The following is a 23,752-nucleotide window of genomic DNA, read 5'->3' as shown; positions in this document are numbered from 1 at the left end:
CTAATTTATGAACCAAATATTTACGTTCATCGCCCCCGATGCATGCGAAACTTCGTCAGTCAAGCGAGCTGCTACCAAACTACGTCATACTCAGGCCTCGTTCCGTCGTCCATAGAAGTCCCGCCTTAATACAGAATTGACTAATAAAAACATAGATTGGTGTGATGTAGCCAATGAGAATACGAGATCTACAGGGGTTTGTTTCTCAAGAGGTCGGCCTGTACAAATCAACATTCTTTATTTTACAACTATTTTACGTCATCGCATGACAGGTAGCCTAGAACTTTTCCGGAAAGGCTGGAAGGTTGCGCCTTGCGCTAGTAGCTTGCGAATCACAAAGTAATGTCGATACAGTAAAGTCCATGTAGTTTCTACATCTATCGTCATATCTTTACGGGACTTTTATATGGGACTTTTAGGTCGTATTACTTATCTTCGCTTAGTAGTCCTCTCATGAAAAGGTTAGCATTGGGATATAGACAGGGCAGAAGTAATCTAAGGGCCGAGGAATGTAAACCGGTTTCAGCTGACCTGTAAGGTGCCACTCGAGTTTCTGAACGGATTTTCAAAACATTTAGCTTCAAGCTCGTCGATGGACGTAGCTGTCAAGATGACAGTTTGGGTAGTTCACGTTGGTCCGTAGACGGAGGAGAAACGACCGGGTAAGTGCTATATCGACCTGTACAGATAGCCTGACGACGTACGTTATGGATAGCTACTCGCTTACATGTGCAACCAAACAGCGATAGAATATGATACTGCTCTGCAATGTTAGCTAGCTATAGCGATTTTACAAAAACGTTATTACCAATTCTGCATTGTAGCGTTTGAGGTAGCAGTAGCTGTCATTCGTTCCCCTGTCTTCAAGGGTACCCTTCCCAAGCTTGAGAACTGATGTTCTCGTGTTATTTAAGGTTACGCAGCAAATATTTTACCGGCGGTTTGAAAAGCACTGTTATCAGTTAGCGACGCTTATGGGAGTTATTTACATAGAGGTAATTTATGGGAGTTTTTGGCTCGTAATATTAATTCAGATGATGCAGTTATGTCACAGTCTTAATGGTAAAAATCTGAACCAATGTCTTACTTCTGTCGTTTATTCTGGCCCGGCAAATATCATATATAAAACTGGTCAATATAGATTCGATTTATTCAGTATTGAGAGAGAATTAAGATACCGAACATTACCCGATATATGAACAGTGTGCAGTGTCTTTACCTTGAATGCTATGTATCGTAGGCCTACTGTATGCGTACTGCTGTGGATTACTAGGGTGGCTATGAAGCGACTTTGTATGCACATATAGTAGGCTAGTCGGCATAACATTTGTTCAGTGGATTAGACATGAATAGTTTGACTGCCTTCATTTCGCAAGCTTGCACCCGCGTGCTTCTCATAATGCACTAGAGCGTGATTTGTGATTAGTTAATATGTGACTGTGTGGCGTTGGCTCTGTAATCTGTAACGGTGCGTGAGTCAGGCGATTTGAACTTCATAGTAAACTACGAGTATCCGGTGTCAGCGGTAGTGTCTTTCTGTCTTGGCCCCGTGCGCGGATCTCTCGGCTGCCGTTGCGTGGCAATTTTTTTCCACTTTTTTGAAATCACATTTTCCACAGACCGACGATTCGCCTTTCGTATGTTGAGACCACCGTGTATGTTTTGATTTTTGGAAGCTGATTTTTTTCCCTCCATTCCCACCCTTTCGTTTCGTGCGCAGATAGGGCAGCGGTGTAGAGGCCGAAGACGGGGATCAAGGTTAAAATAGACGAGAGAAGTTCCATGATAAAACGGAGTACCGATTCTGCCCCGTGCATCCATCCGGAGTCTACTAGTGCATCCATCCACAAGCAAATGGAGCTGGCAATGGTGAGTGTATTTGCATGCGTGTGTGCTTTACGAGTTTTGTCTGTGGTCGTACTCTCAGCAATAAAAGTACAGTGGAGGTATTTCCCAAATGTGACCAGAAAGTGTAATAATAATAATTTGGGTGCGGATAACTACCATTTACAAATAAAAAAAGATATAAATGAATTACGTATTCCTGGTTAGGGGCACAATTTTATATACCTGTAGAATACCACCCCAGAGAACAGCATTTGTACCTTCATATGGACTTTTTTGTTACTTTTTTCTGGGAGCGTGGTAGGTAAGAATGAGCTTATGTACACCCTCTCACCCAAGTACTGCATGTGTAATTGATCATACTGTTCCCACTCACTGTGGGACCTCTTATGACTGATTGGAAATTTGAGGTTGTAGCCTTTTGCTGATTGGCCCAGCTTCATCAAAATGAAAGGGAACATTTAACAGAATGGGATAATGTGGAAGTACGTCTCTCCAAGTGATCCGGATGGGTGGCAAAATCTTGGGCGTGTTTTTATTCCCATTAATGCTTCCACCTGCAATTAAAAAAAAAAACATTTATAACTATTTTGCACCTTACATAAACAATCCAAGGTGAACATGAGTGGGAGCGTAGTTTAATGGGTAAGGGAGTGTTCTTGTAACCTAGAGGCACTTAACCTGCATTGCTTCAGTATATATCCAGCTGTATAAATGGGTGCAATGTAAAATGTAAGTTGCTCTGGATAAGAGTGTCTGCTAAATGTCTGTAATGTAATGTTTTATTACACATGAAAGGTGCAGGAGAGGCACATTAAGAAAAATAGGCAAAGTTAAAATGTAAATCTTTGTCAGTTTTGCTGTCTGCCAGATCATGTTCTTCCAGATTCCTGTTGTGAAAGTCGTAGCCCGACTACCCTAAATTCACTCGGACGCCCTCGTCCAGAATAAGAGCGCTCTCTCTCGCTGGGGCGGTGGGGAATGCTGGGTAAACGAGGCCACTGGGGCAAACAGGCCATTTGGCAGGGTAACGCAGCGATCAGATTTGGATGAGGGGAAATCATACAAACGTTATCAGGAAAACAACCAACAAGCAAACAAAACCTTGGCACTCCTAGTTCTGTTGGGTGGCGGTGGCGGCGGCGACCCACGAGCTTTCCAGGCACGTTGTGTCAGATTAAAGATTGGAGATAATGTGACAGAAACATTCTGAGTTATTGTTAATGCTATATCAAAGAAGTGCACTTCAAACGTTTTGTTGCACACTTTTGAGTGCACATCAGAAAATAAATTGTATGTATCGTTAAACTGAACTAGGCTCGAGTTTATTTCAGTGTGTGAGTCCAGTGCTTTAATGTACGATCCATATTCTGTATTTTGGAATGGCAAACTTACCGGTCTGCCAGTGTGAATCAGACATGTTTCAGGTTCTCTGACAGGGAGGAGCCTGCTGAATTTACACATTTACAAGGGCAGCTCAGATTCTTCCTGTTCACAAATGACCAGGTGACATTTTAGACAATAGTGACATTGGAAATGCGTAATGGGTCCCTCGTAAAGGAATAGACTCATGTCAACATTAATGAATAGTGCAGTGTTGAGTATGGAGGAGACCAGGATGGCCACATTGAGAAAAGGCCACAGAAGTTTACACGCTGCTGAGACAGGCCTGGGCAACATAACCAGTGAACACTGTACCCACGTTTGGGCCTCAGCATGGAAACTCTGCCCTCCTTCTTAACATATCCATACGCTTATTAATGCTGACTAATCATCAACAGTGTGTATTAATGCTGTATAAGTCAGTTTATAATGTTGTATTTATGTAGTTCACTTTCTGGAGCTGGACCGCAACAGCCCTACAAACGCGAATGTCTGTGACTGAGTGAGTGACTGAGTGAGTGAGTGATGAAGTTACACCATTGGTCGGCCGAATCACGTGTGTTAGGTCCAGCAATATACTAGGTTTTAACCTGGCCTTGTTTCAGGTTGAGTGTATGTTTTCTTTCGACCCAGCCAGGTTTTGTGTGCGATGAAGGCTTTTTAGACACAGAGACGTTTCTCATAAAACACCAGCTTCAGAAAGCAGAGTCAGGGAAGTGCCAGGTTAAGTACCAAGCCCCCACGTTTCCAGCACTCCTATTGGTCAACACAACCTGTGAGTGATGTAATTATTACCATGACACCTCGCTGGAGGGAGGGGCAGCTGCAGAAGAACAAAAGGGCAGAGGAGGGGTCGTGGGGTCCAGTGGCAGTGCAGCAGTGTGGAGCTGTACTTTTCCACAGCCAATGGCAGTGCAGTAGGGTGGAGCTTCACTTTCCCACTGTGGAGAATAAGTGATGGTTCTGCAGATATTTCACCGATGATAACACACACACAGCAAAACACACAGACTGAATAATGACTCATTCCATTTTAAAAAGGTTTTTTTGTCCATTTGTTCATTCATAAGTATTATATATTTATTTATGTATATATATTGTACATAGAGAGACACAGATACTCTCACCTAATATCACTTGAATTCATTTTTGCTATAGGCATTTTATGTAAATATATAATCCATAATCTATCAAAGATAAAGTCCTCCCCAGTATTTTTGTTCCAATCGCCTGCATTTGCTAATTAGCACAGTTCTCCAGCCAGGAGGTGGAACTACAGTAATGAGTGAAATCAGGACATCTACTTCCCACCTCTGACTAAATGCCTAAATGTACTGTAATGCAAAGTACTTTACTGCAATGTAATGTAATGTATTGTAATGTAACGTAATGTAATGTAGTGTGTGTATCTGTGCTGATCTTCCTTCAGTGGGAGGCTGCGCAGACTTTAACCCTTTCCTCTGCACGCTGCGCAGACTTTAACCCTTTCCTCTCCGTGCTGCGCAGACTTTAACCCTTTCCTCTCCGTGCTGCGCAGACTTTAACCCTTTCCTCTCCGTGCTGCGCAGACTTTAACCCTTTCCTCTCCGTGCTGCGCAGACTTTAACCCTTTCCTCTGCACGCTGCGCAGACTTTAACCCTTTCCTCTCCGTGCTGCGCAGACGCACCCTGCTCTCAAGGCCTTTGTGTGCGGCTCTCTCAGCGGGACCTGCTCCACCCTGCTGTTCCAGCCGCTGGACCTGGTCAAGACCCGCCTGCAGACCCTGCAGAAAGGCCGGAGCCCTGGGTGAGTGGACCCCAGCGCCCAGAGCGGCTCTGTAACCCAGCACACTGCACAGAGCGGCTCTGTAACCCAGCGCCCAGAGCGGCTCTGTAACCCAGCGCCCAGAGCGGCTCTGTAACCCAGCACACTGCACAGAGCGGCTCTGTAACCCAGCACACAGAGCGGCTCTGTAACCCAGCGCCCAGAGCGGCTCTGTAACCCAGCGCCCAGAGCGGCTCTGTAACCCAGCACACAGAGCGGCTCTGTAACCCAGCGCCCAGAGCGGCTCTGTAACCCAGCGCCCAGAGCGGCTCTGTAACCCAGCACACTGCACAGAGCGGCTCTGTAACCCAGCACACAGAGCGGCTCTGTAACCCAGCGCCCAGAGCGGCTCTAGTTTTCTGCATAGATTTTAATTTAAATGAATGGAGTGCTGTACTAAAGGCCCTGATGCATCTCTCTCTCTCTGTCTCTTTCTCTGCCTCTCTCTGTGTCTCTCTCTCTCTCTGTCTGTCTCTCTCTCTGTGTGTCTCTCTCTCTCTCTCCGCCTCGCTCTCTCTGTCTCTCTCTCTCTGTCTGTCAGCTCGAGGGTGGGGATGGTGACGATGTTCCTCAGTGTTGTTCGGACAGAGAAACTGCAGGGCCTTTGGAAGGGAGTCTCACCAGTGAGTATCTCGCCAAATCTGTTATTACCTCCTGCCTGCTCCCCTTCATCTCCCCGCTCCCTGTCATCCCCCTCTCCCTCCATCCCTCGCTCCCCTTCATCCCCCTCTCCCTCCATCCCTCTGTCTGTTCCTGTTTACTGCCTTTTGTTTTTGCATCTGAGTGTTATTAACAGTGCCCGGGCTCTGTCTCTGTGTATGCTGGATCTCTGGTGTGGTGTGTGTGTGTATGTGTGCGTGTGCGAGTGCATGTGTGTGCGTGACACGGCATGCCTGTGTTAACAGTGTCTTTTCTTTCTCCCTCACCCCCCCTCCCCCTCTCTCAGTCCTTCGCGCGCTGTATCCCAGGAGTAGGGATCTACTTCAGCACGTTCTACTCTCTGAAGCAGCACTTCTTCCTGGAGCGGGCCCCGAGCGCCTGGGAGGCTGTGCTGCTGGGGGCCGGCGCCAGGACGGTGGCGGGAGTCTGCATGCTCCCCGTCACCGTCATCAAAACCCGCTTCGAGGTGAGCCGCCGTCCAATCAGGGAGGAGCAGGTATAACTACAGCACAGTGCTGGGAGCTCTGCGCAGTGTGTGTAACTGTGCTGTGCAGTGTGTAACTGTGCTGTGCTGTGTTGCAGAGCGGCAGGTATAACTACAGCACAGTGCTGGGAGCTCTGCGCAGTGTGTAACTGCTGTGCTGTGCTGTGCTGTGTTGCAGAGCGGCAGGTATAACTACAGCACAGTGCTGGGAGCTCTGCGCAGCGTGTGTAACTGTGCTGTGCTGTGTTGCAGAGCGGCAGGTATAACTACAGCACAGTGCTGGGAGCTCTGCGCAGCGTGTGTAACTGTGCTGTGTTGCAGAGCGGCAGGTATAACTACAGCACAGTGCTGGGAGCTCTGCGCAGTGTGTGTAATTGTGCTGTGCTGTGTTGCAGAGCGGCAGGTATAACTACAGCACAGTGCTGGGAGCTCTGCGCAGTGTGTGTAACTGTGCTGTGCTGTGCTATGTTGCAGAGCGGCAGGTTTAACTGTTCTGTGCTGTGTTGCAGAGCGGCAGGTATAACTACAGCACAGTGCTGGGAGCTCTGCGCAGTGTGTGTAGCACAGAGGGGCCCAGGGCGCTGTTCTCAGGCCTGACGGCCACGCTGCTCCGGGATGCTCCCTTCTCCGGCATCTACGTCATGTTCTACACACAGACCAAGAGGGCCCTGCCCCCGGGTAGGTACTGCGTGTGCGTGTGCGTGTGTGTGTCTGTGTGTGTGTGCGTGTGTGCGTGTGTGTGTGTGTGTGTGCGTGCGTGTGTGCGTGCGCGTGCCTGCGTGTGCGTGCGTGAGTGTGAGTGCGTGCGTGCGTGCGTGTCTGTGTGTGTGTGCGTGTGTGTGTGTGTGTGTGTGTGTGTGCGTGTGTGTGTGTGCGTGTGTGTGTGTGTGTGTGTGTGTGTGTGTGTGTGCGTGTGTGTGTGTGTGTGTGTGTGTGTGTGTTTGTGCGTGTGTGTGTGTCTGTGTGATATCCATATTTGTTTTCTGCAAGCAGGCTGATAAAGGGTCATGTTTGAATGCAATTAAAGCAAGTTGCCGTTATGTGTACCTGAACTTCCTGCACTCTCTCTCTCTCTCTATATATATATAGTCCTCTCTCTCCCTCTCTTTCTGATTTTTTTTCCCCTTTTAACCTCATGTAGCATTTTATGTATTGAATAATGTCCTAATAATATGATAATTATCAAATTTAATTGAATAATGTGCTAATAAAGGTGCATTAAAAGTCAAAGTCTCCCTCTCTCCCCCCCCCCCCCCCCTCTCTCAGAGGTCACTTCCTCCCTGTACGCCCCCCTGGGTAATTTTGGCTGTGGGGTGCTGGCGGGGGTCCTGGCCTCCGTGGTCACGCAGCCAGCGGACGTGGTGAAGACGCACGTCCAAGTGAGCCCTGAGCAGTACAAACGCACGCGGGACGCCGTGCGCTTCATCTACGCGGTGAGGAAAGGCGCTATATTCCCTCAGCACTGCTCCAGGACAGGGTCAGCGGGCTTCATATTACCCTCTGCAGATTAAATCTGCACTATAACTCATCGCTATGGATCAGCCGCGGGCTGTTCACAGCCCTGCGGTTCTGTGCGTTTGCTGATGATCTGAATCAGTGGGCGTATTCAGTACTTCTGCATCTCCTGTCCCACAAACGCAGCCCGGCTCCCTCTCTCTCTCTCTCTCTCTCTCTCTCTCTCTGTCTCTCTCTCTCTCTCTCTCATGTGAAAGTGAGGTTATGTCTGACACGACTGAAAGTATTTCATTATTTTTCCCCCTTGTTTTTGAAATGCTTGCAGTGTTTTTCTAAAGTTCACTGTCTCTTCTTCCTTTGTTTCTGTGCTCCCTGTCTGTCTCTCCTTCCCTCTCCCCCCCTCTCTCTCCCCCTTCCCCCCCCCCCCCCCAGGAGCACGGCTTCAGCGGGTTCTTCCGGGGGGCGGTGCCTCGCTCCTTGCGTCGGACGCTGATGGCTGCGATGGCCTGGACTGTGTACGAGCAGCTGATGGCCAGAATGGGGCTCAAATCCTGAGGGGAAGGACAGGAAGAAGAGTGGAAGAGTGGAAGAGAGGGACGGAGAGGGAGAAGTGCACATTAATAAGGAGGAGGGGTGTGTGTGTGGAGGGGTGTGTTCACTCATGATGATGATATGAAATGGGTTTCAGTGACCTGCTCCATGGTCAGGCTGACCCACAGTACCTGCCAGAGCAGAACGGCTGTTCTCACACCGCACTGAGGCAGCGCTGCCGAACCCACCGCCCCTGTCTGAGCGACGCAGTAGCGCCTCGGCTGGGAGGGGGCCTCCCCCATTAGCCCGGCTCCCGTGCGAGCACAAGCCTCACTTTGTCCGTCTGACTTTCGTTCTTCCTTGCCTTTGTTCATGTATTTATATTTTTAGACCGTGCTGGTATATGTGTTTTTCGGGGGCAGAGCATGTCTTAGATTTTGATGTACGCTTGAAGTAGGGCAAAGGCGTTGAGAGAAGTGCTCTGGTTTGGCCCGGAGGTGGCTGTGCACGTCCGCCCTGCGCTACGCCGCGTTAGCACACCTGCTTTACGCGGACAGCTCGAGTTCCCGCCGCAGTCGTGCATTCCCATGTGACGCGTGTCACGTGCTTTCTTGGCCAGATCTCTCTAGCAAAAGAGATTCTGAACCTCAGGAGAGACTAGCCTGGTCCAGTGAAGGTAAAATAAAAATAATGATGTGAATTTCCACGGACGAAACGGCAATGTAAACGGACGTCTGCTCGATGCATCACTTCAACATGGCGGCTCCTTGTTCCTGAATGCACTTTATGACGCTGAAGAGTCCAGTATTCAGCTCTTAACGCAAAGGCACTTCTGCTGAAAAATCCAGGAAAGCCTGCCCGCTGCTTGGCCTGCTTCCGTTGCACCATGGCCTCTGTATTGTACAGAAGTGCAGAGGCTTTAGGGTGCAAGTGTACTGCTTTTTTACCACAGCTATGATCTTTATTAAAAAGATGTATTTGTTATTAGAACACTGTTAATGGTATTTATCATTTTTATTTTATTCTTTTTGTTTTTGTATTGGGGGTATTTTGTCTGTGTGTGGTGTGCCAGTATCATATTTTAGCTTTTTTTTTAATTAAAGGAAAATCCATTGGTTCGCAACACTGGTTTTGTGTGTATGTCCTTGAGTCACTCTGTGTTATGCGGTGGATAATGTCTGATAACGGTATGATTCCGCGGTTTCTAAGTTATCCAGCGCGTGTTACTCCGTTCTGACTGTAGTATCAATGTGTTCACTGCTGCTATTTTGAGAATTAGCCAAATCATTTTTAAATTCAGCCACGCTGAACTCCTCAGAATAAAACCCATTGAAATCATTAAAAAATAATGATGTCAGAAATTAAAACTCAAACAAAACCCTTGACTTCCCGGTGAAACGATGTGCTTTTTACTTCGGTTTCAGGTTGCTTCAGCATTAGTATGTTCATGAATATGTACATACATCACTTAACATAATGACGAGAACAGGCTGTTCAGCCCAACAATCCTCACCTTAGATATGTGCATGCACACATACGTTCTTTTGGTGCCTGCTGCCCTTAATCGTGCTTTGCAAGTGATGTTACACGTGACGTGGTTGCACTGTGCCTATCCCTCGATAAGACCTGTCTGGCAAAGATAAAGGGGCAAGGAGAACTCGGTAAGGAGGGGCGAAATTATCGGCGACAGATGCGCAAAATTAAAGGGAAGTGACGCCATTTAAATGAAAAGGAAGTCGATTATATAACAAATTGTGGAAAGCTCTTACTTGGTTTCCGTGGGTTATTGTTTAGCGTGGACATTGACCTCTTTTCGCTTCGTTGAATCAGCCATTTCAATGTTTTAAACGTGCAAGTCCATCGGAAAACATGCATCTAAAGGTGACGAGTTCAGCGGTGAATTTATGCCACCGTCTGTTCGACTGTCAAGATTCCAGTGCTGAAATAGACTTAAGCCACACACATATAGGCCTAAAATAGTTTGGTAAAGCAATTTAACTGGCCCCATACATCGTTAGGCCTACTATACGGATTAACATACAAGTCTTACTTTGGTCCGGGCAAATTCTGTCCGTGCACTTGAGAGAGTCCTAGCAATTAGTCCTATTAGTCTATGGGCCAAACCCGTACTTCTGAGTACAGATGTCACGTCAGAGATTAAAATAATCCTTGCATCACAACCATAGACTGTAGATCACAACCTACAACTACTTGTCCACTAGTCCCGTAAATTGTCTTAAAGTTAACCTCAGACTCCAATTCTTTTATAGCCCAGTCCACTGCACTCTTGATCCCTATTTTCTCCTTCCGCACCATGTCGACAAGTTTACACAATCGTACGGTACATTTTGTAATCTATGGGAACACCATATCTCTCAGCAAATAGAGTTACAACACAGGTCACCCTTTTACCGCGAATTCACCGTCTCCACATTTTCTTAATATGGTCTCTCTATTCCGTTGTCTTAATATGGTCCACCGGCTAGCTGCCCGCTTCGCCGCGTTTCTGAAGAGCCATTGTGATGTTATACCGACATCTAGTGAACAAAGAGGTAGCCAACCTTTAGAGAGAGAAAAAACCAATTAGACCAATTATGCATAATCAATTATCATGTATGTTCCGACTGTATTATTGATTATTGTGATATAATATTGTAAATACCAAGTAGGCCTAGGCATTTTTTTAAATGAATGTTTCTTCATGAATTATAAAGCATAAGAAGAGGCCTAACGTAGGCTATATTTTATATTGGCTTCAGAACCCTGGGCTGACAGTTTTGATACTGTTTATCTTTAAATTGTATTTTTGCCATTTGTGGTAATTATCAGGATGTATTTCATTGTATTTCGTGTATTTCATTTTTGCTTCAGAAATATGACTGAAAATCAACGGTCATTCGGATTGCTAACTGAACTCTATGGTATTACCCAGGAAGACATAGTATAAAAATGACATCACTTCCGCCCGTCGGCCTTTTCAGCTTTACCGTCTGGTGGAGAGTACTGAATGGAATTGTCTCGTGGTGAGTTTTTGTTATACAGTTCATCGCGTGATCTAAATATGATTCGTGCAAATTATTGCTTTGTTAGTAGATAATCGGTAATGCTTTGGTGGAAATATGTCAGTGCTAACTAACTAAAAGTTTATGTGAGTTTGCACATTGGGACATGGCAGCAGTGGCTAACAAGCATGGTGACGAATCGTAAAACGCGTAACGAGATTCCCTGTCGAGCGAATGAGTCTTTTTTTTCCTAGTTAGATCTTACCCTCGCGTTCTGAATATTGAAGGGTAATCGTTGGTACATTTAGCCTGGAGAAGAGTCATGCACACTGTTAAAACCCGCCGCCGAGGTCGGCGCGCGGGTGTCGGAAGTGTGCTAGAGCGACGCGGCCGGGTTTTCGCTAACACCATGAGGGCTTCCGCCCCATGACTGGGGTTTGATAGTGACCTGAGCCACACTGTCCCCAGTTCAGTATGTTGTATTGTTCCATTTCACCCCCTCTCGCTCCTGTAAGAACATTTGTGGGCTGATGCTCCTTGGAGCATGGAGTTGGTCCACCCTTTGCTACACAACTTCCACTCTTCTGGGAAGGCTTTACACTAGATGTTGGAGCATTGCTACGTTTCGAGCCAGACGACATTTGGGTCCACCCGTTGGCATGCCAGTGTCATCGATGGAATTAATGTGATTGGTCGGCACATTGATTGGAGCAGATTTAGTGCCTGACCCACGGGTTGGCTCTGCTCAAACTTGATCCCAACGCTGTTCGGTTGAGGTCAGGGTTCTGTGCAGGCTTGTCAGGTTATTCCACTCAGTTCTTGACAAAATGATATAATAAAATGCCTTTTTGTCTTTTAATAAACATTTTACTAATTTCAGTGGTCTCAAGTTAATACAGCTGCTCCAAACTAGGGAAAATATTTTCTTGTGTGCCACCATGGGCTTGGAATGACATCTAAAGCTCCTAAATCAGACCTGGTCCTTTCACGGATTTAAGTACCCTCGCACATAACACTTTTTAAATGTAGATTTTAATTGTTTTAACCACCCCCGCCCCCTTCCAGGGCAAGCAGCCAGGATGTGCGCAGGTCTGGATGTGTTGCGGATTCAGGAGGAGGGACTGCCAGATTTCCTGGCTCCTGGAACCCTCCTGGGCGTGGCGGGTCGAGCCTACACCTCCAGGTGGAGCACTGCACCTGTAAGAGGAAGACTGCTGGTTGGGAGAGGAAGAGTGGCGGTTATGAGCGAGGTCTGAATCCAGTGCTGTCGACATGATCAGGTGTGCAAAACTGGCCTTTCCCAAACCTTCTGCTTTTACCCATTAAGGGTCAAGTCCAATTAGACACTGATGCAATGCTGAATCACTACCCCATTCATCGTATGTGTGTTTAGTCAGGACTAATTTCCAGCACCTGTTTATCTAAAAACAGAAATGGTGACCCAAATTTGTCAAACTGTCAGCATCACGCGTCCACTCCACCCCCAAAAGTGAACCCTTGTGCCCAACTCACTCACTCTCTCACACACACTCTTCTCTAAAAAGCTTTCTTTGACACCTTTATTCAAAACTCATAACAGGCTGCTGGCAGTGTGGTACATTTCTGAATTGTGAGGTCATCTATGAATCTGTTAGACATGCAGCTGTTTGTGTAATGTAAATATTTAAATGGTAACGATTGCCATAATGTTCAAAACCAGGTTTATTTGAATACTGGCGAGTATTCGTTGGTACGTTTAGCCTGGAGAAGAGTCATGCACGCTGTTAAAACCCGCCGCCGAGGTCGGCGCGCGGGTGTCGGAAGTGTGCTAGAGCGACCCGGCCGGGTTTTCGCTAACACCATGAGGGCCTCCGCCCCATGACTGGGGTTTGATAGTGACCTGAGCCACACTGTCCCCACCGTCCCTTTTACACACACCCCCCCTTCCCAGTCCTACAGTGGTATAACCCAGTAACTTTGTGATGTCACCATAGAGAGCGGTCCTGAAGTTTCTGCCACTGGTGGCACCACCTTTGCTGGTTGGTTCACGCCCGGGACCTTGACCAATCGGATCCTGGCTGCCTTCAGGGAGCTCCGCCTCCATATTGTCACCGACCCCAGCAGCCACTGACTGAGGAGTCCCGTGTCAGTCCTGCTGCAGTCGGCCTGTGCCACTCAGACTCCCCGCTGTGCAATGTGGACCTCGCCATCCCCTGCAGCAGCTAGGTGAGCTATGTTTCTGCTGCTTACCGATGTACTCTGATTGGTGGAGCTCCTTGCAGTGTTCTACGAGCGAGGTGATGTCGCCGCTACGCTGCCCCTGTAGAATCGTTGCGGCCTGAATGTTGCGTGCTTAATGGCTGTCCTTTCACGGGGACTGTTAAACTGCCACCTGTCCTCTGTCCCGTGTTCCTGTGGCTGTTTTTGTGTCTGTGGGGTGGGACGTCCTCACCCTGTCTTTCCGTGGGCTGTGTCTGTGGGGTGGGACGTCCTCACCCTGTCTTTCCGTGGGCTGTGTCTGTGGGGTGGGACGTCCTCACCCTGTCTTTCCGTGGGCTGTGTCTGTGGGGTGGGACGTCCTCACCCTGTCTTTCTGTGGGCTGTGTGTCTGGTGTGGGCTGTCTTCGTCGTGTCTGCGTGCGTGTGCGCGTGTGTGCGTATGCGTGTGTGTGTGGGGGGGGATTGCACACCGTTAGAGCCCGGCGCTGTCTCTGTCCGTGCAGTGCGGGGTGTAGGACGTGTGCTACAGTACGGCACGCTCTCTCTCTCTCTCTCCACTCCCTCGCTCTGTCAGTAGTGAGGAGGTGGCTGTAGATCGTGCAACAGCGTCCACGCCGTGTGATCACCTTCCGCTGCTGCCCCTGCCCAAACTCCTGGTTTTGCCCTTGCCTTTTTCATTTTCAGTATCATATTAAACCTGAAACGTTTGGGAATGACATCGCAGCATGGTTCTGAATATTTTGTGTGTTATTTACCTCCTCTGAGCCTGGACCACAGTTGATTGGTGCCTGTAATGTAATGCCTTAGTAATGTAGGATCCCAACCTCCTCTGTCACTACCAATGAAACAGAGTGATTATGCAGTGTCTAATAAGGTGCTGTTTAATCAAAAATGGCGTCTTTTTTGCCAGATTTACCCAAATGTTGTTAAGGACCGATTTGCCCGCCTTGTTGGGTTTGCCTGAAATTGTGATTACTGTTTAGACTGAATAGTGTGGTGGTGAAACCTGGAACTGCCTCTTCACAGTCCTTCCAGATTTGGGAGGAGCGTCTGGTTCTTTATCAAGATGGAGTTATCCAGAATCGAAGTTACTGTTCATGGTTTTTCACAAGCTGTTAGTGTTCGAGTAACTCGAACTGCTTCTTTTTACTTCAGTTTCCAGTTCCAGTAATTGATTCTGGTTTTACTCAGTGTAGTTATCCAGCTAATTCAGTAATCCTCTGTGATACAGGGCCCTGGTGGGAACCTTTTAAATATCAAGGGTGAAGAAATAAGTAGTGAAGTCACCTAAAACTTAGATTTTTTTTTTTCAAATTTTTAAATTATAAAACTGGTGCTTCAATGCGAGGGGAACTACCAGTAAAATCTTGCCCCTGGATGAATGTGATTTTTAAAAAATTATTGGCTGAGATTAATTTTGTTTGGTGACCTTCAGTTGGTTCTTTGATTAGATGAGTGATCTCTTCATGTGCTTTGCAGTTTAAAATGTGACAAACTGAAGTTTCTTTCATTGTTGCAGTTCTCTCCCCAGCTTGGAAGAAAACTAATTTTTAGGGAATTAATTAATCATTTGATAACCAAATTAAGTACAGCAGTAACTAAACTGTTTATATTTGGTAGGTTCCAAAACTACAGCGCAACACCTAGCATCTAGTTTGTTTTGCTGCGGCTAGTTTTAGTCTGGTATTATTTGGGGCCACTTTTCTTGGCTACAGATGTGGCGATTTTACATCAGGACTTGCAGTCTTAGAGGATAGCAGGCTAGGTAGCTTAGAAAATTGTTACAAGATTGTTACAAAAAGGAACTGTGGATTTTTCATTTCTGGTGAGTTGAAGTAGTTTGAGGAAAACTGGAGATATAGTATGTTTGACATGGTTATAATTGGGGTTTTTATGCTGTGTCCCTTGTGCTGCTTCATTGGTTTTGTGACTGTGTAACTACTTGTAGGTCTCAATAATAGCGCCAGCCTATCCCTAATATGTTACATTTGTGTGCGCCAGCCTCACTAGTTCTCGTGCTTAAATCCCCATTGTGAGTGACTCGAAGAAACCACTTAGTCATAGTATTTAATATTGCCCCGCGTCCTGTGTGTTACGAAGGCCATGATTTTTCTTTCATGCCTGCTGTTTCATCCTTCACCACGCGGTGTTACCAATCAGCTTGGGTCCTGTTCATTACCTCAGATGGTTTCCAGTCAGTCCGAGATGCAAGTTCCTCGTTGATTTGCTGGCAAATCACTGAAACCGCAGCAAAAAAAATTCTACATGAAGAACTTTGTTTTGTGATGAAAAGACAAACCATTACAGTGTGGAATTAATTGCAACTCCATATGACTTAACTCGTTTTCCCAATGTCAGTTTTCTGCCAGATTAAAAGTTCTGAAAGTCGGTGAAAACAAGTGCTTCCAGTTTTGGTGTTTGAGAGCTTGATTATAAACGTTCTCGGAAAGTAGTGGCCAGTTGCCTACGCAGGGTACTTTGTGAATTTCTGAAACGTGCGCTGCAGAATTATTACCTGGTAAAAACAAAAACGGCAACGGAGTTTTATAAAGTGTATACAAGTAACGAGATGACCCAGGAATACACGGTCTCAATTTACAGTGTAATTTCTTAAGAATAAGTAGACTAAGGATTCTCCATACAGTGTAAATGTATGTAATTTGACCACAAATGTAAAGGTGATCTGTAGAGCCATCGAGTAAACTTTAAAAAAAAAAAAACATTTCGTCGTACTTTTGTTTGCATAAATATATAATGCATAAATACATGATCTTGTAATCAAAACGTGCCAGTATAGCCACAAAAAAACAGTATTTTAGTTTTGGACCACTTGACTGGTATGCGCGAGTGTACTTCAGACCATTAGGCTACTACTGTCCCTGGTTTCACAACAGCTGATCGTGCTAGCAGTCTGAGATCGGTCCGTACGTAGTGTCATTTCTGCAAACGAAGTTAACAGTTCACACAAACTAGCTAGTTAGCTAGCTGGCAAGTAATTCAGTTTTTGTGAACTGTGTTTGACGATTTCTTGTAGCAGCGATGATTGCAGTAACGATGCCGACATGCGAACGAGCGCAAGTAAAGTTGCATCACAGCTTGGGTAAACCAGAACGGGTGCACCTGTCGCCGGCCAAACCTGAGTGGTACTGCCGTAAGTGCATTCAGGAACAGTAGTAGACACACAAGGCATCTTTTACATTGATACGGCAAATGGTCCAAAACAAACTAAAATTATTTTTGTTGGCTATACTGGCACGTTTTCATCGCAAGTTATATGATTGTGCAAACAAATAAACCTACGTCGAAGTTTTTGTTTGATTTGTTAGCTACTATTGTTATTAATTAGATTTATCAGCGTCTTTGTTGCACAACTGTCAAGTGGTGATTCTCAGCTCTCATTAAGTCAATGTTATTTGTCTAACAAAGATAATGACTGACAGAGTGAGCTGGGAATATCACATAATTCATGGTTAGTAGCTCAGCAGACCTGAATCTAATTTGAACTACCGAACCTTTCTGGGAAAAACAATGCAAGAATTGCTTACGTCATAAGACAACAATTATTAGCGCAAGGCTGCAAAAAGTTTAGTTTTGTGACGACACAGAGTATCACAGACATACTGGGTACATTACACTGAATATATATTTTGCTACCAGTTCATACTTGTTCACAACCCTATCGTTGACTGAGACTGAGCACGACCCGTGAAATCACTGATAAAAAATGCGCGTGCTTTCACTGTTGTGCTTCTGTCCGGTAAGATCAGAATCTTGCAGTTTATGTAATGAGGGAAATTGTCCTGTCGTATTTTAGCATAGTTTGTTAACTCCAAGTTAATTTAAAATTCGTTTGTATTTATTTAATGGCATGAAACAGACCTTGGATAAATATAGTGCTAAATATGTTTTGTTAAAATAAAAGTAATCATTATTTTGAAACAAATACATTGGGAAATTACTTGTACATTTGTCAAGAAACCAGATATCAGTGCATTTTCATTTCTTAAATGTTTGGGCCCAGGTATTGGACGATAAAGAAGCAGAGAAGAAGAAGCAGAAAAAGAAGAAGAAATGGCAATGGAAGAGGGGAAAGAAGGCCAAGACAGCCAACGCCGAGGAACAGTCAGGCCTCCCAGCCAAGGCTGAGGAACAGCCAGGCCTCACAGCCGAGGCTGGGGAACAGCCGGGCCTCACAGCCGAGGCTGAGGAACAGCCGGGCCTCGCAGCCGAGGCTGGGGAACAGCCGGGCCTCGCAGCCGAGGCTGAGGAACAGCCGGGCCTCGCAGCCGAGGCTGAGGAACAGCCGGGCCTCGCAGCCGAGGCTGAGGAACAGCCGGGCCTCACAGCCGAGGCTGAGGAACAGCCGGGCCTCACAGCCGAGGCTGAGGAACAGCCGGGCCTCACAGCCGAGGCTGGGGAACAGCCGGGCCTCACAACCGAGGCTGAGGAACAGCCGGGCCTCACAGCCGAGGCTGAGGAACAGCCGGGCCTCACAACCGAGGCTGAGGCACAGCCTGGCCTCCCAGCCAATGGCGAAGAACAGGAGAGCCTGACAACCACCTGCATCAAGCTGTTGCTTCTGACGACCAACTGTGAGGAAGACCAGGCTATGACAACTAGCTACATCAGGGAGCTGTCCCTGACGACCGACAGTACAGAACAGTCGGCCCTCAGCGACGGCAAAGAACAGCCAACTCTCAGCATCTGCGCTGAACAAACACACAACTGCGCAGAGCTCACGGGCACGTCCAGCAACCTGATGCTGTCACACCCTCCCTCCATCCTCCCATCAGCCCCTGCTGCGGCTCGGGAGTCTGCTGGAAGGTAACGTTTGCCCCTCTAGCTTCGTCTCGCTGACTCTTGATTCGTGCTCCTCTGAGGAAAAATAATTTAAATAAATCAGTAATATTTCTCTTGTTGTGTCGAACCTTTCAGCGCTCTTTCCAGGGCTGAGGTGAAGGGAACGGGGTGGTTCGGTGGAATCCGCAACAGCCTCCGAAGAAAGTTTGCGGAGGAGCGCATCAGTGAGGACGAGACGCAGAGCGAGAGGCTGGTGCACACCTTCCTTGGGTAAGAATGGTGTATATCTTTCAATAATACACCATGTAGAGAACGTTAAAAAGCCCCACTCAGTGATTTTGGTTGGTAATAAAATGCTAATGACATCCAACAAGCAAAAACACAAAGAGCAAAAAAGGTTTTATTGTGCTAAAGTATAGAATTGCTGTCCTAATAAAAATACCTGATAAAGATCCCCATTAAAAGCACTTCACTCACAAAAAAGTTAGTATTAGTATTTGAAAGTGTGGGGCCGACACTACTTCCTTATTCATCTTCCGTGTTCTGGTCTTATTGGTAACTGCGTCAGTAACCAAGGCTCAGAAGGCCAAGCAAAGTTCTTGCCCAGGTTACCAAGGCGCCAGATGCCAGAAAAACTACAAGTACCATGAATGACTTTTCTTATTGCCTGCCTTATGCACAGTAACAGTAAAGACGTGCTTCATGTCTCTTGTCGCAGGTTGCCAAACCTGAGGAACACCTGCTACCTGAACGCAACTCTCCAGAGCCTGTTCAATCTAAAAGGCTTCATGGAGGATGTGAAGAGAGAGCAGAGCTCACACTTGCTGAAGTATGTTATATATCTCTGCAGTTCCTGAATAACAGTGCGCAGACATCAGTGCTGTTAACACCAGTATCAGTATTTTTACAGTACAGGCATTTAGCAGACACTCTTTATCCAGAGCGATTTACACAACTTTTTACATTGTATCCATTTATACAGCTGGATATATACTGAAGCAATTCCGGTTAAGCACCTTAAGGCAGTGTCCTACCTGGGAATCAAGCCTACGACCTTTCGGTTACAGTTCCTTACCCACTGTGCTACACTAAAAGACAGGCAACGGAGGTCTCATGAATTTATGGCTTTGAGGCCAACTTCTGCTCCTTTTTTAATGTAACAAGCTTGATCATCAGCATTTCTAACCAAAGGAAGTGCTGACATTCTAATGAGCGACAGGTGAAAGCTGCGTCCCTATAAAACACTTACGCTCTTGTGTCCCTAAAAAACGTGTTTTACTGTCGCCTAATCCAGGGGCCCAAGTTTGGCCATCCCTCCTTGTACGCTGGTTTCTGTCCCAACTGTATCCGTCGCTCTCTGACCACTTTCTTGACTCTGTCGCCCCCTGTAGGTGTGTAGCAGAGCTGCATGCGGCACGCCGCTGCAGCAGCAGCAGCAATAAAAAGGTTGATCTTTTGAAGACTTTGAAAAATTCAGTCTCCCAGTACTGCATGGACTTCTGTGGGCATGAACAACAGGTGAGAGAAAAGACTGTATCGCTAGTGTCCGCACGCACACACTTACATACATCTACATGCACATACACATACACCTGCATGCACACATACACCTACATACACATACACACACCAGGACACATACACCTACATGCACATGCACACACCAGCACACATCCCCAAACTCGCTCTGTCTCTCATCCGCGTTCTCTGCTGTTCTTCAGGATGCTCATGAGTTCCTGAGCGTTCTGATGTCTCAAATGAAAGAGGAGGGCTTTCTGCTCAACATGGCCAACGGGCTCCCTTACACCTGCCCAGTTGAGGCCAACTTTGAATTCGACCTCCTGTCCCGCAGAACATGCCTCAGGTAGGCCGTCCTACCTGCTGTCTTTTAACTTTGTGCTAACTTTTGCTCTTGCAAGCTAATTCATCGGAGTAAATAAATACATATTGTTTCATTTCTTTACTCGTTTGCTTGACAGACACTTGACTTGAGTGCGAGTCAAGCTATAGGCACTAATAGTCTAGCCAACACTGAAATTTTTACATTAACTTTTGTTTTCATTTCAGTCAGTTGGAACTGACATTCTCAGCATCGAATGCATCCTTCATTAACTGAATTGCAGTGGAAACTGAAATGTACTTGAGTTGTTAACCCCTGTTTCTCTGGTTCACTCTCCCAGCTGCGGGGAGACAGTACGCAAAGTGGAGTCCTATAACTCCCTGTCTGTGGACCTGGTCCCAGGCGGCTCCGTACAGGACAGCCTGGCACTCTACTTTAAGGTGAGTGTACGTCTGGACCACCATCACTGACCCCCGTTCAGCAGCAGAGCTGTCAGTCAGTGCCTCAGACTGTGCTGTGGGGTCTGTGTGAGGTCAGTGCTGAATGCTGGGCTTTGTGGTCTGTGTGAGGTCAGTGCTGAATGCTGTGCTTTGTGGTCTGTGTGAGGTCAGTGCTGAATGCTGTGCTTTGTGGTCTGTGTGAGGTCAGTGCTGAATGCTGTGCTTTGTGGTCTGTGTGAGGTCAGTGCTGAATGCTGTGCTTTGTGGTCTGTGTGGAGGATGCGAGTGGCTGAATGCTGTGCTTTGTGGTCTGTGTGAGGTCAGTGCTGAATCCGGATCATGTGCTTTTGTGGTCTGCAGGACCCTACGAGGTGGAGTGCCAGTGCTACGTTTGCTTCGCACAGCTGGCCTCAGTAGAGCAGAAACTGCAGTCGCTGCCTCGGTAATGTAGCCTCATCCTTATCTCAGTCTTTCTGTGAAGCGTGAGACTTAGTCAGTATTTTCCAGGTTAACCCTTTAAGATGTAAGATCACAAATATGAGATTTAAATCTTAACTGAACATTCTAATGCTGATGTAGCAATCGTTACTGGTAAGTGAAATGCAATGGGGTTCTAGAGCACTACTTCTGTGCAATGGAGTTCTAGAACACTTTGACCTAGAATTCCAGAAAAGCTGTTCTTCAAAGGGTTAAATAAAGGCCTCTTCTGTGTCCAGTGTGTTAGTTCTGCAGCTGAAGCGCTTCAGCTTCAACTCCAAGCTGAAGCTGGTGAAGCTAAAGGACGAACTGCAGATCCCCCCAGTGCTGAGCCTGCAGGGCCACAGTGAAGCCCACGCACAGAGGTCAGGGGTGCACAGAACAGCCAGGTGAGTCTGTCGCCCGCACACACACACTGACTCACATGCACACACGCACACACACACACACACACACATGCTCGCGCGCACACACACACACCAGTTTTCCTCCCCAGTGAAAGCTCCCTGCTCCCACAGCAGTGGTGTTCTTACCTCTCACTGGCCCTCAGAATGAAGCCTCTTCCCATCTGTCTCCGTTTCTCCTCTGTCAGCACCGGGGCCTCAGACGAGCTCAGCCTGCATCCGAACTGCGTGCCGGGCCGGCCTGCCGCCCCCACCCCCAAACTCCACCAGACCTACGGCGACAGTCAGGAGACCTCCTCCTCAAAAGGGGACGCTGCCACCACTGCAGGTAGTGAGTGTGTGTGTGTGTGTGTGTGTGAGAGACTTCATTCCATGAAAAACCATCCAGGGCAGGGGTGTTAGACCCCTAGTTCAGGATGGCTGCGGTGTCTGCTGGCTTTTGGGTGAGGCTCAATGAACGTAATCCTCAAAACCTGCAGATGCCGTGTGCCTCCAGGACTGGAGTTTAAGACTACTGGGTAACAGGTAATGAAATTAAACACAGAGACTAACAGTAACGGCAAGAAAATTAAGTAGAGAACACAGGCTTCCACCCCCACAGACTGGTGGAAGTAGGGAGAAGTGAAGAATTCACACAGATTCTATAGAATCACCAGATACTCAGCTCTTGCGCCCTTTGCATTCCCCCTCTGCTTCTTAACTGGGCAGTTCTAGGCCGGTAGCGGGAGTTTCCAGTGTGAACGTCCATTGCCACAGTCTTGTACTTGGCCATGGCCTGTAATGAAATTCAAGGAAGTGCTAAAAAAAAATGTTAATGTTTTGGGCTTCTGACTCCTAGTCAGAGAACTTTGTTAAAGATGAAGAGTTGAGTATCTGGTGTGTGTAAAGAGTCTGTGGTAGTGATGAAGAGGCAGGAGGAGTACTGACGCTGTTTGTGGTTTTTTTCTTTCTTCTCGTTTTCCCCCCAAAAGCTGAAAAGAAGCTCAGCTCAGTGAAGTGTGGTGCAGAGGACAGTGTAGAGCAGGACAGCTGCACTGTGGTGAGGAGACAGAGAGACAGAGAAATAGAGAGATAGAAAGATAGAGACAGAGGAGGGGGGGGGTGTTCTAAAGTGTAATTCTAAAGTTAAAAGTCAGCCACACCAAGGCTGCCGGTCTCGGGTTGCTAGGCAGGGTTGCTAGGCAGGGTGTCACTGCTGACCTGGTCTCTGACACTGCCATTGGCTCCTGGGCCTGAATGCTGTCGCTGGTGTTTTTCACGGGGGCGGTATCTCGGCGGTAGGCTTACTGAAACAGGACGCTGAAGCACCCTGTCTGACTGCACTTCCTGTGTCCTCCATCTCTCTGACTGCACTTCCTGTGTCCTCCATCTCTCTGACTGCACTTCCTGTGTCCTCCATCTCTCCCAGAGCCAGCCGCCGGGCCGCTATGAGTACAGGCTCGCCAGCGTGCTGTCTCACCTCGGTCCCAGCATGCACCACGGTAAGCCGCCCGCGCGTGTAGCTGACGCGGGGTCCTCTTTCGCATCCGCTGAACACTTGTGATGTCATGTAAGACAAATGACTGAATATATGCGCTGCCTATTCTCCTCACAATCAAAATGCTATATGTGTAAGTGAGGAGGAAGGGGGGGGGGCACTTTTAACTATCCCTTAGCTGTAGCCCCTACCTGGGCGAGGTGCAGCCAGACACACTCACCATCTCAGGTGTCTTCTAGCTTCTGTGGCCTCCACCTGGTCAGGAGACTTTTCCGGTTCATGATTACCCCCCTCTGTCATCCTGCAGGTCACTATATCAGTGAATGTGGCGACCGGGATGGGAACTGGCTCTCGTTCGATGACGAGATCGTGAAGAAGACTGACCTCGAGTCAGTGCTTCACCAGAGAGCCAGCAATGCGTACCTGCTCTTTTACGAGTACAGGTAAGAGCTGGTCCGTGCCAATAGCCCTGCTGTTCTGTGAGTGTAGTACAGGTAGCCCTGCTGTTCTGTGAGTGTAGTACAGGTAGCCCTGCTGTTCTGTGAGTGTAGTACAGGTAGGATTGCTGTTTTGTGAGTACAGTTAGAAGCCGAATGTAGCGACAGTGTCACTTGTGGTTTTGTGTTGGATGAGATCGGAAGCCTTACTGGGCTGATGTCTCTTTTAGGGGTGCCAGCAAGTAGACCAGGAAAGAGCAGAACGACAAACACCAGAGCACAGAAATGAGAATAGAACGCCAGACACAGAAATGAGACCAGGGAGTCGGCCCTCTAGCCACAAACACCACGGGCCGCCTCTTGCCAAACACAATCACACCAGGGCCAGCCTGTCAATCAAACACAATCACACCAGGCCCAACCTCTCAACCAAACACAATCACACCAGGGCCGGCCTGTCAATCAAACACAATCACACCAGGGCCGGCCTGTCAATCAAACACAATCACACCAG

The 23,752-nt window shown here is 47.4% G+C and overlaps 3 protein-coding genes, 1 long non-coding RNA gene and 2 other non-coding genes across 7 annotated transcripts; all 6 read left to right on the top strand.

Moving 5' to 3' along the window:
- The first annotated feature begins 246 nt into the window (after window positions 1-246).
- On the top strand, window positions 247-8,718 carry LOC135243486 (mitochondrial glycine transporter B-like). Its single transcript, XM_064315359.1, has 8 exons — window positions 247-662; window positions 1,721-1,869; window positions 4,890-5,014; window positions 5,574-5,655; window positions 5,979-6,158; window positions 6,686-6,854; window positions 7,443-7,609; window positions 8,064-8,718. Exons 2-8 carry the CDS (start codon window positions 1,783-1,785, stop codon window positions 8,184-8,186), a joined length of 933 nt encoding a protein of 310 aa, XP_064171429.1. The 5' UTR covers window positions 247-662; window positions 1,721-1,782; the 3' UTR covers window positions 8,187-8,718.
- Window positions 8,719-10,028: 1,310 nt separating this feature from the next.
- LOC135243489 (uncharacterized) lies at window positions 10,029-13,398 on the top strand. Of its 2 annotated transcripts, none has more exons than XR_010326653.1 (4): window positions 10,029-10,043; window positions 11,034-11,185; window positions 12,230-12,444; window positions 13,138-13,398. It is a non-coding gene; the product is annotated as an uncharacterized LOC135243489 (long non-coding RNA). The 2 variants fall into 2 exon arrangements; XR_010326652.1 differs by lacking the exon at window positions 10,029-10,043 and adding an exon at window positions 10,700-10,714.
- Window positions 11,486-11,625, top strand: LOC135244284 (small nucleolar RNA SNORA62/SNORA6 family). Its single transcript, XR_010326943.1, has one exon. It is a non-coding gene; the product is annotated as a small nucleolar RNA SNORA62/SNORA6 family (small nucleolar RNA).
- Window positions 12,917-13,056, top strand: LOC135244285 (small nucleolar RNA SNORA62/SNORA6 family). The gene has a single exon (XR_010326944.1). It is a non-coding gene; the product is annotated as a small nucleolar RNA SNORA62/SNORA6 family (small nucleolar RNA).
- Window positions 13,399-14,563: 1,165 nt separating the features above from the next.
- On the top strand, window positions 14,564-20,473 carry LOC135244107 (ubiquitin carboxyl-terminal hydrolase 37-like). The gene is made up of 6 exons (XM_064316306.1): window positions 14,564-18,187; window positions 18,299-18,433; window positions 18,882-18,992; window positions 19,555-19,681; window positions 19,885-20,027; window positions 20,344-20,473. Exons 1-6 carry the CDS (start codon window positions 17,973-17,975, stop codon window positions 20,471-20,473), a joined length of 861 nt encoding a protein of 286 aa, XP_064172376.1. The 5' UTR covers window positions 14,564-17,972.
- An 871-nt stretch (window positions 20,474-21,344) lies between these two features.
- LOC135244106 (uncharacterized) lies at window positions 21,345-23,526 on the top strand. Its single transcript, XM_064316305.1, has 5 exons — window positions 21,345-21,354; window positions 21,513-21,652; window positions 22,733-22,805; window positions 23,109-23,244; window positions 23,469-23,526. Exons 1-5 carry the CDS (start codon window positions 21,345-21,347, stop codon window positions 23,482-23,484), a joined length of 375 nt encoding a protein of 124 aa, XP_064172375.1. The 3' UTR covers window positions 23,485-23,526.
- Window positions 23,527-23,752: the final 226 nt, after the last annotated feature.

Source organism: Anguilla rostrata, chromosome 17, assembly GCF_018555375.3.
Source record: "Anguilla rostrata isolate EN2019 chromosome 17, ASM1855537v3, whole genome shotgun sequence".
Classification (NCBI taxonomy): domain Eukaryota; kingdom Metazoa; phylum Chordata; class Actinopteri; order Anguilliformes; family Anguillidae; genus Anguilla; species Anguilla rostrata.
Note: the sequence above shows the minus strand (reverse complement) of the source record. Positions and strands in the feature narration are given on the sequence as shown.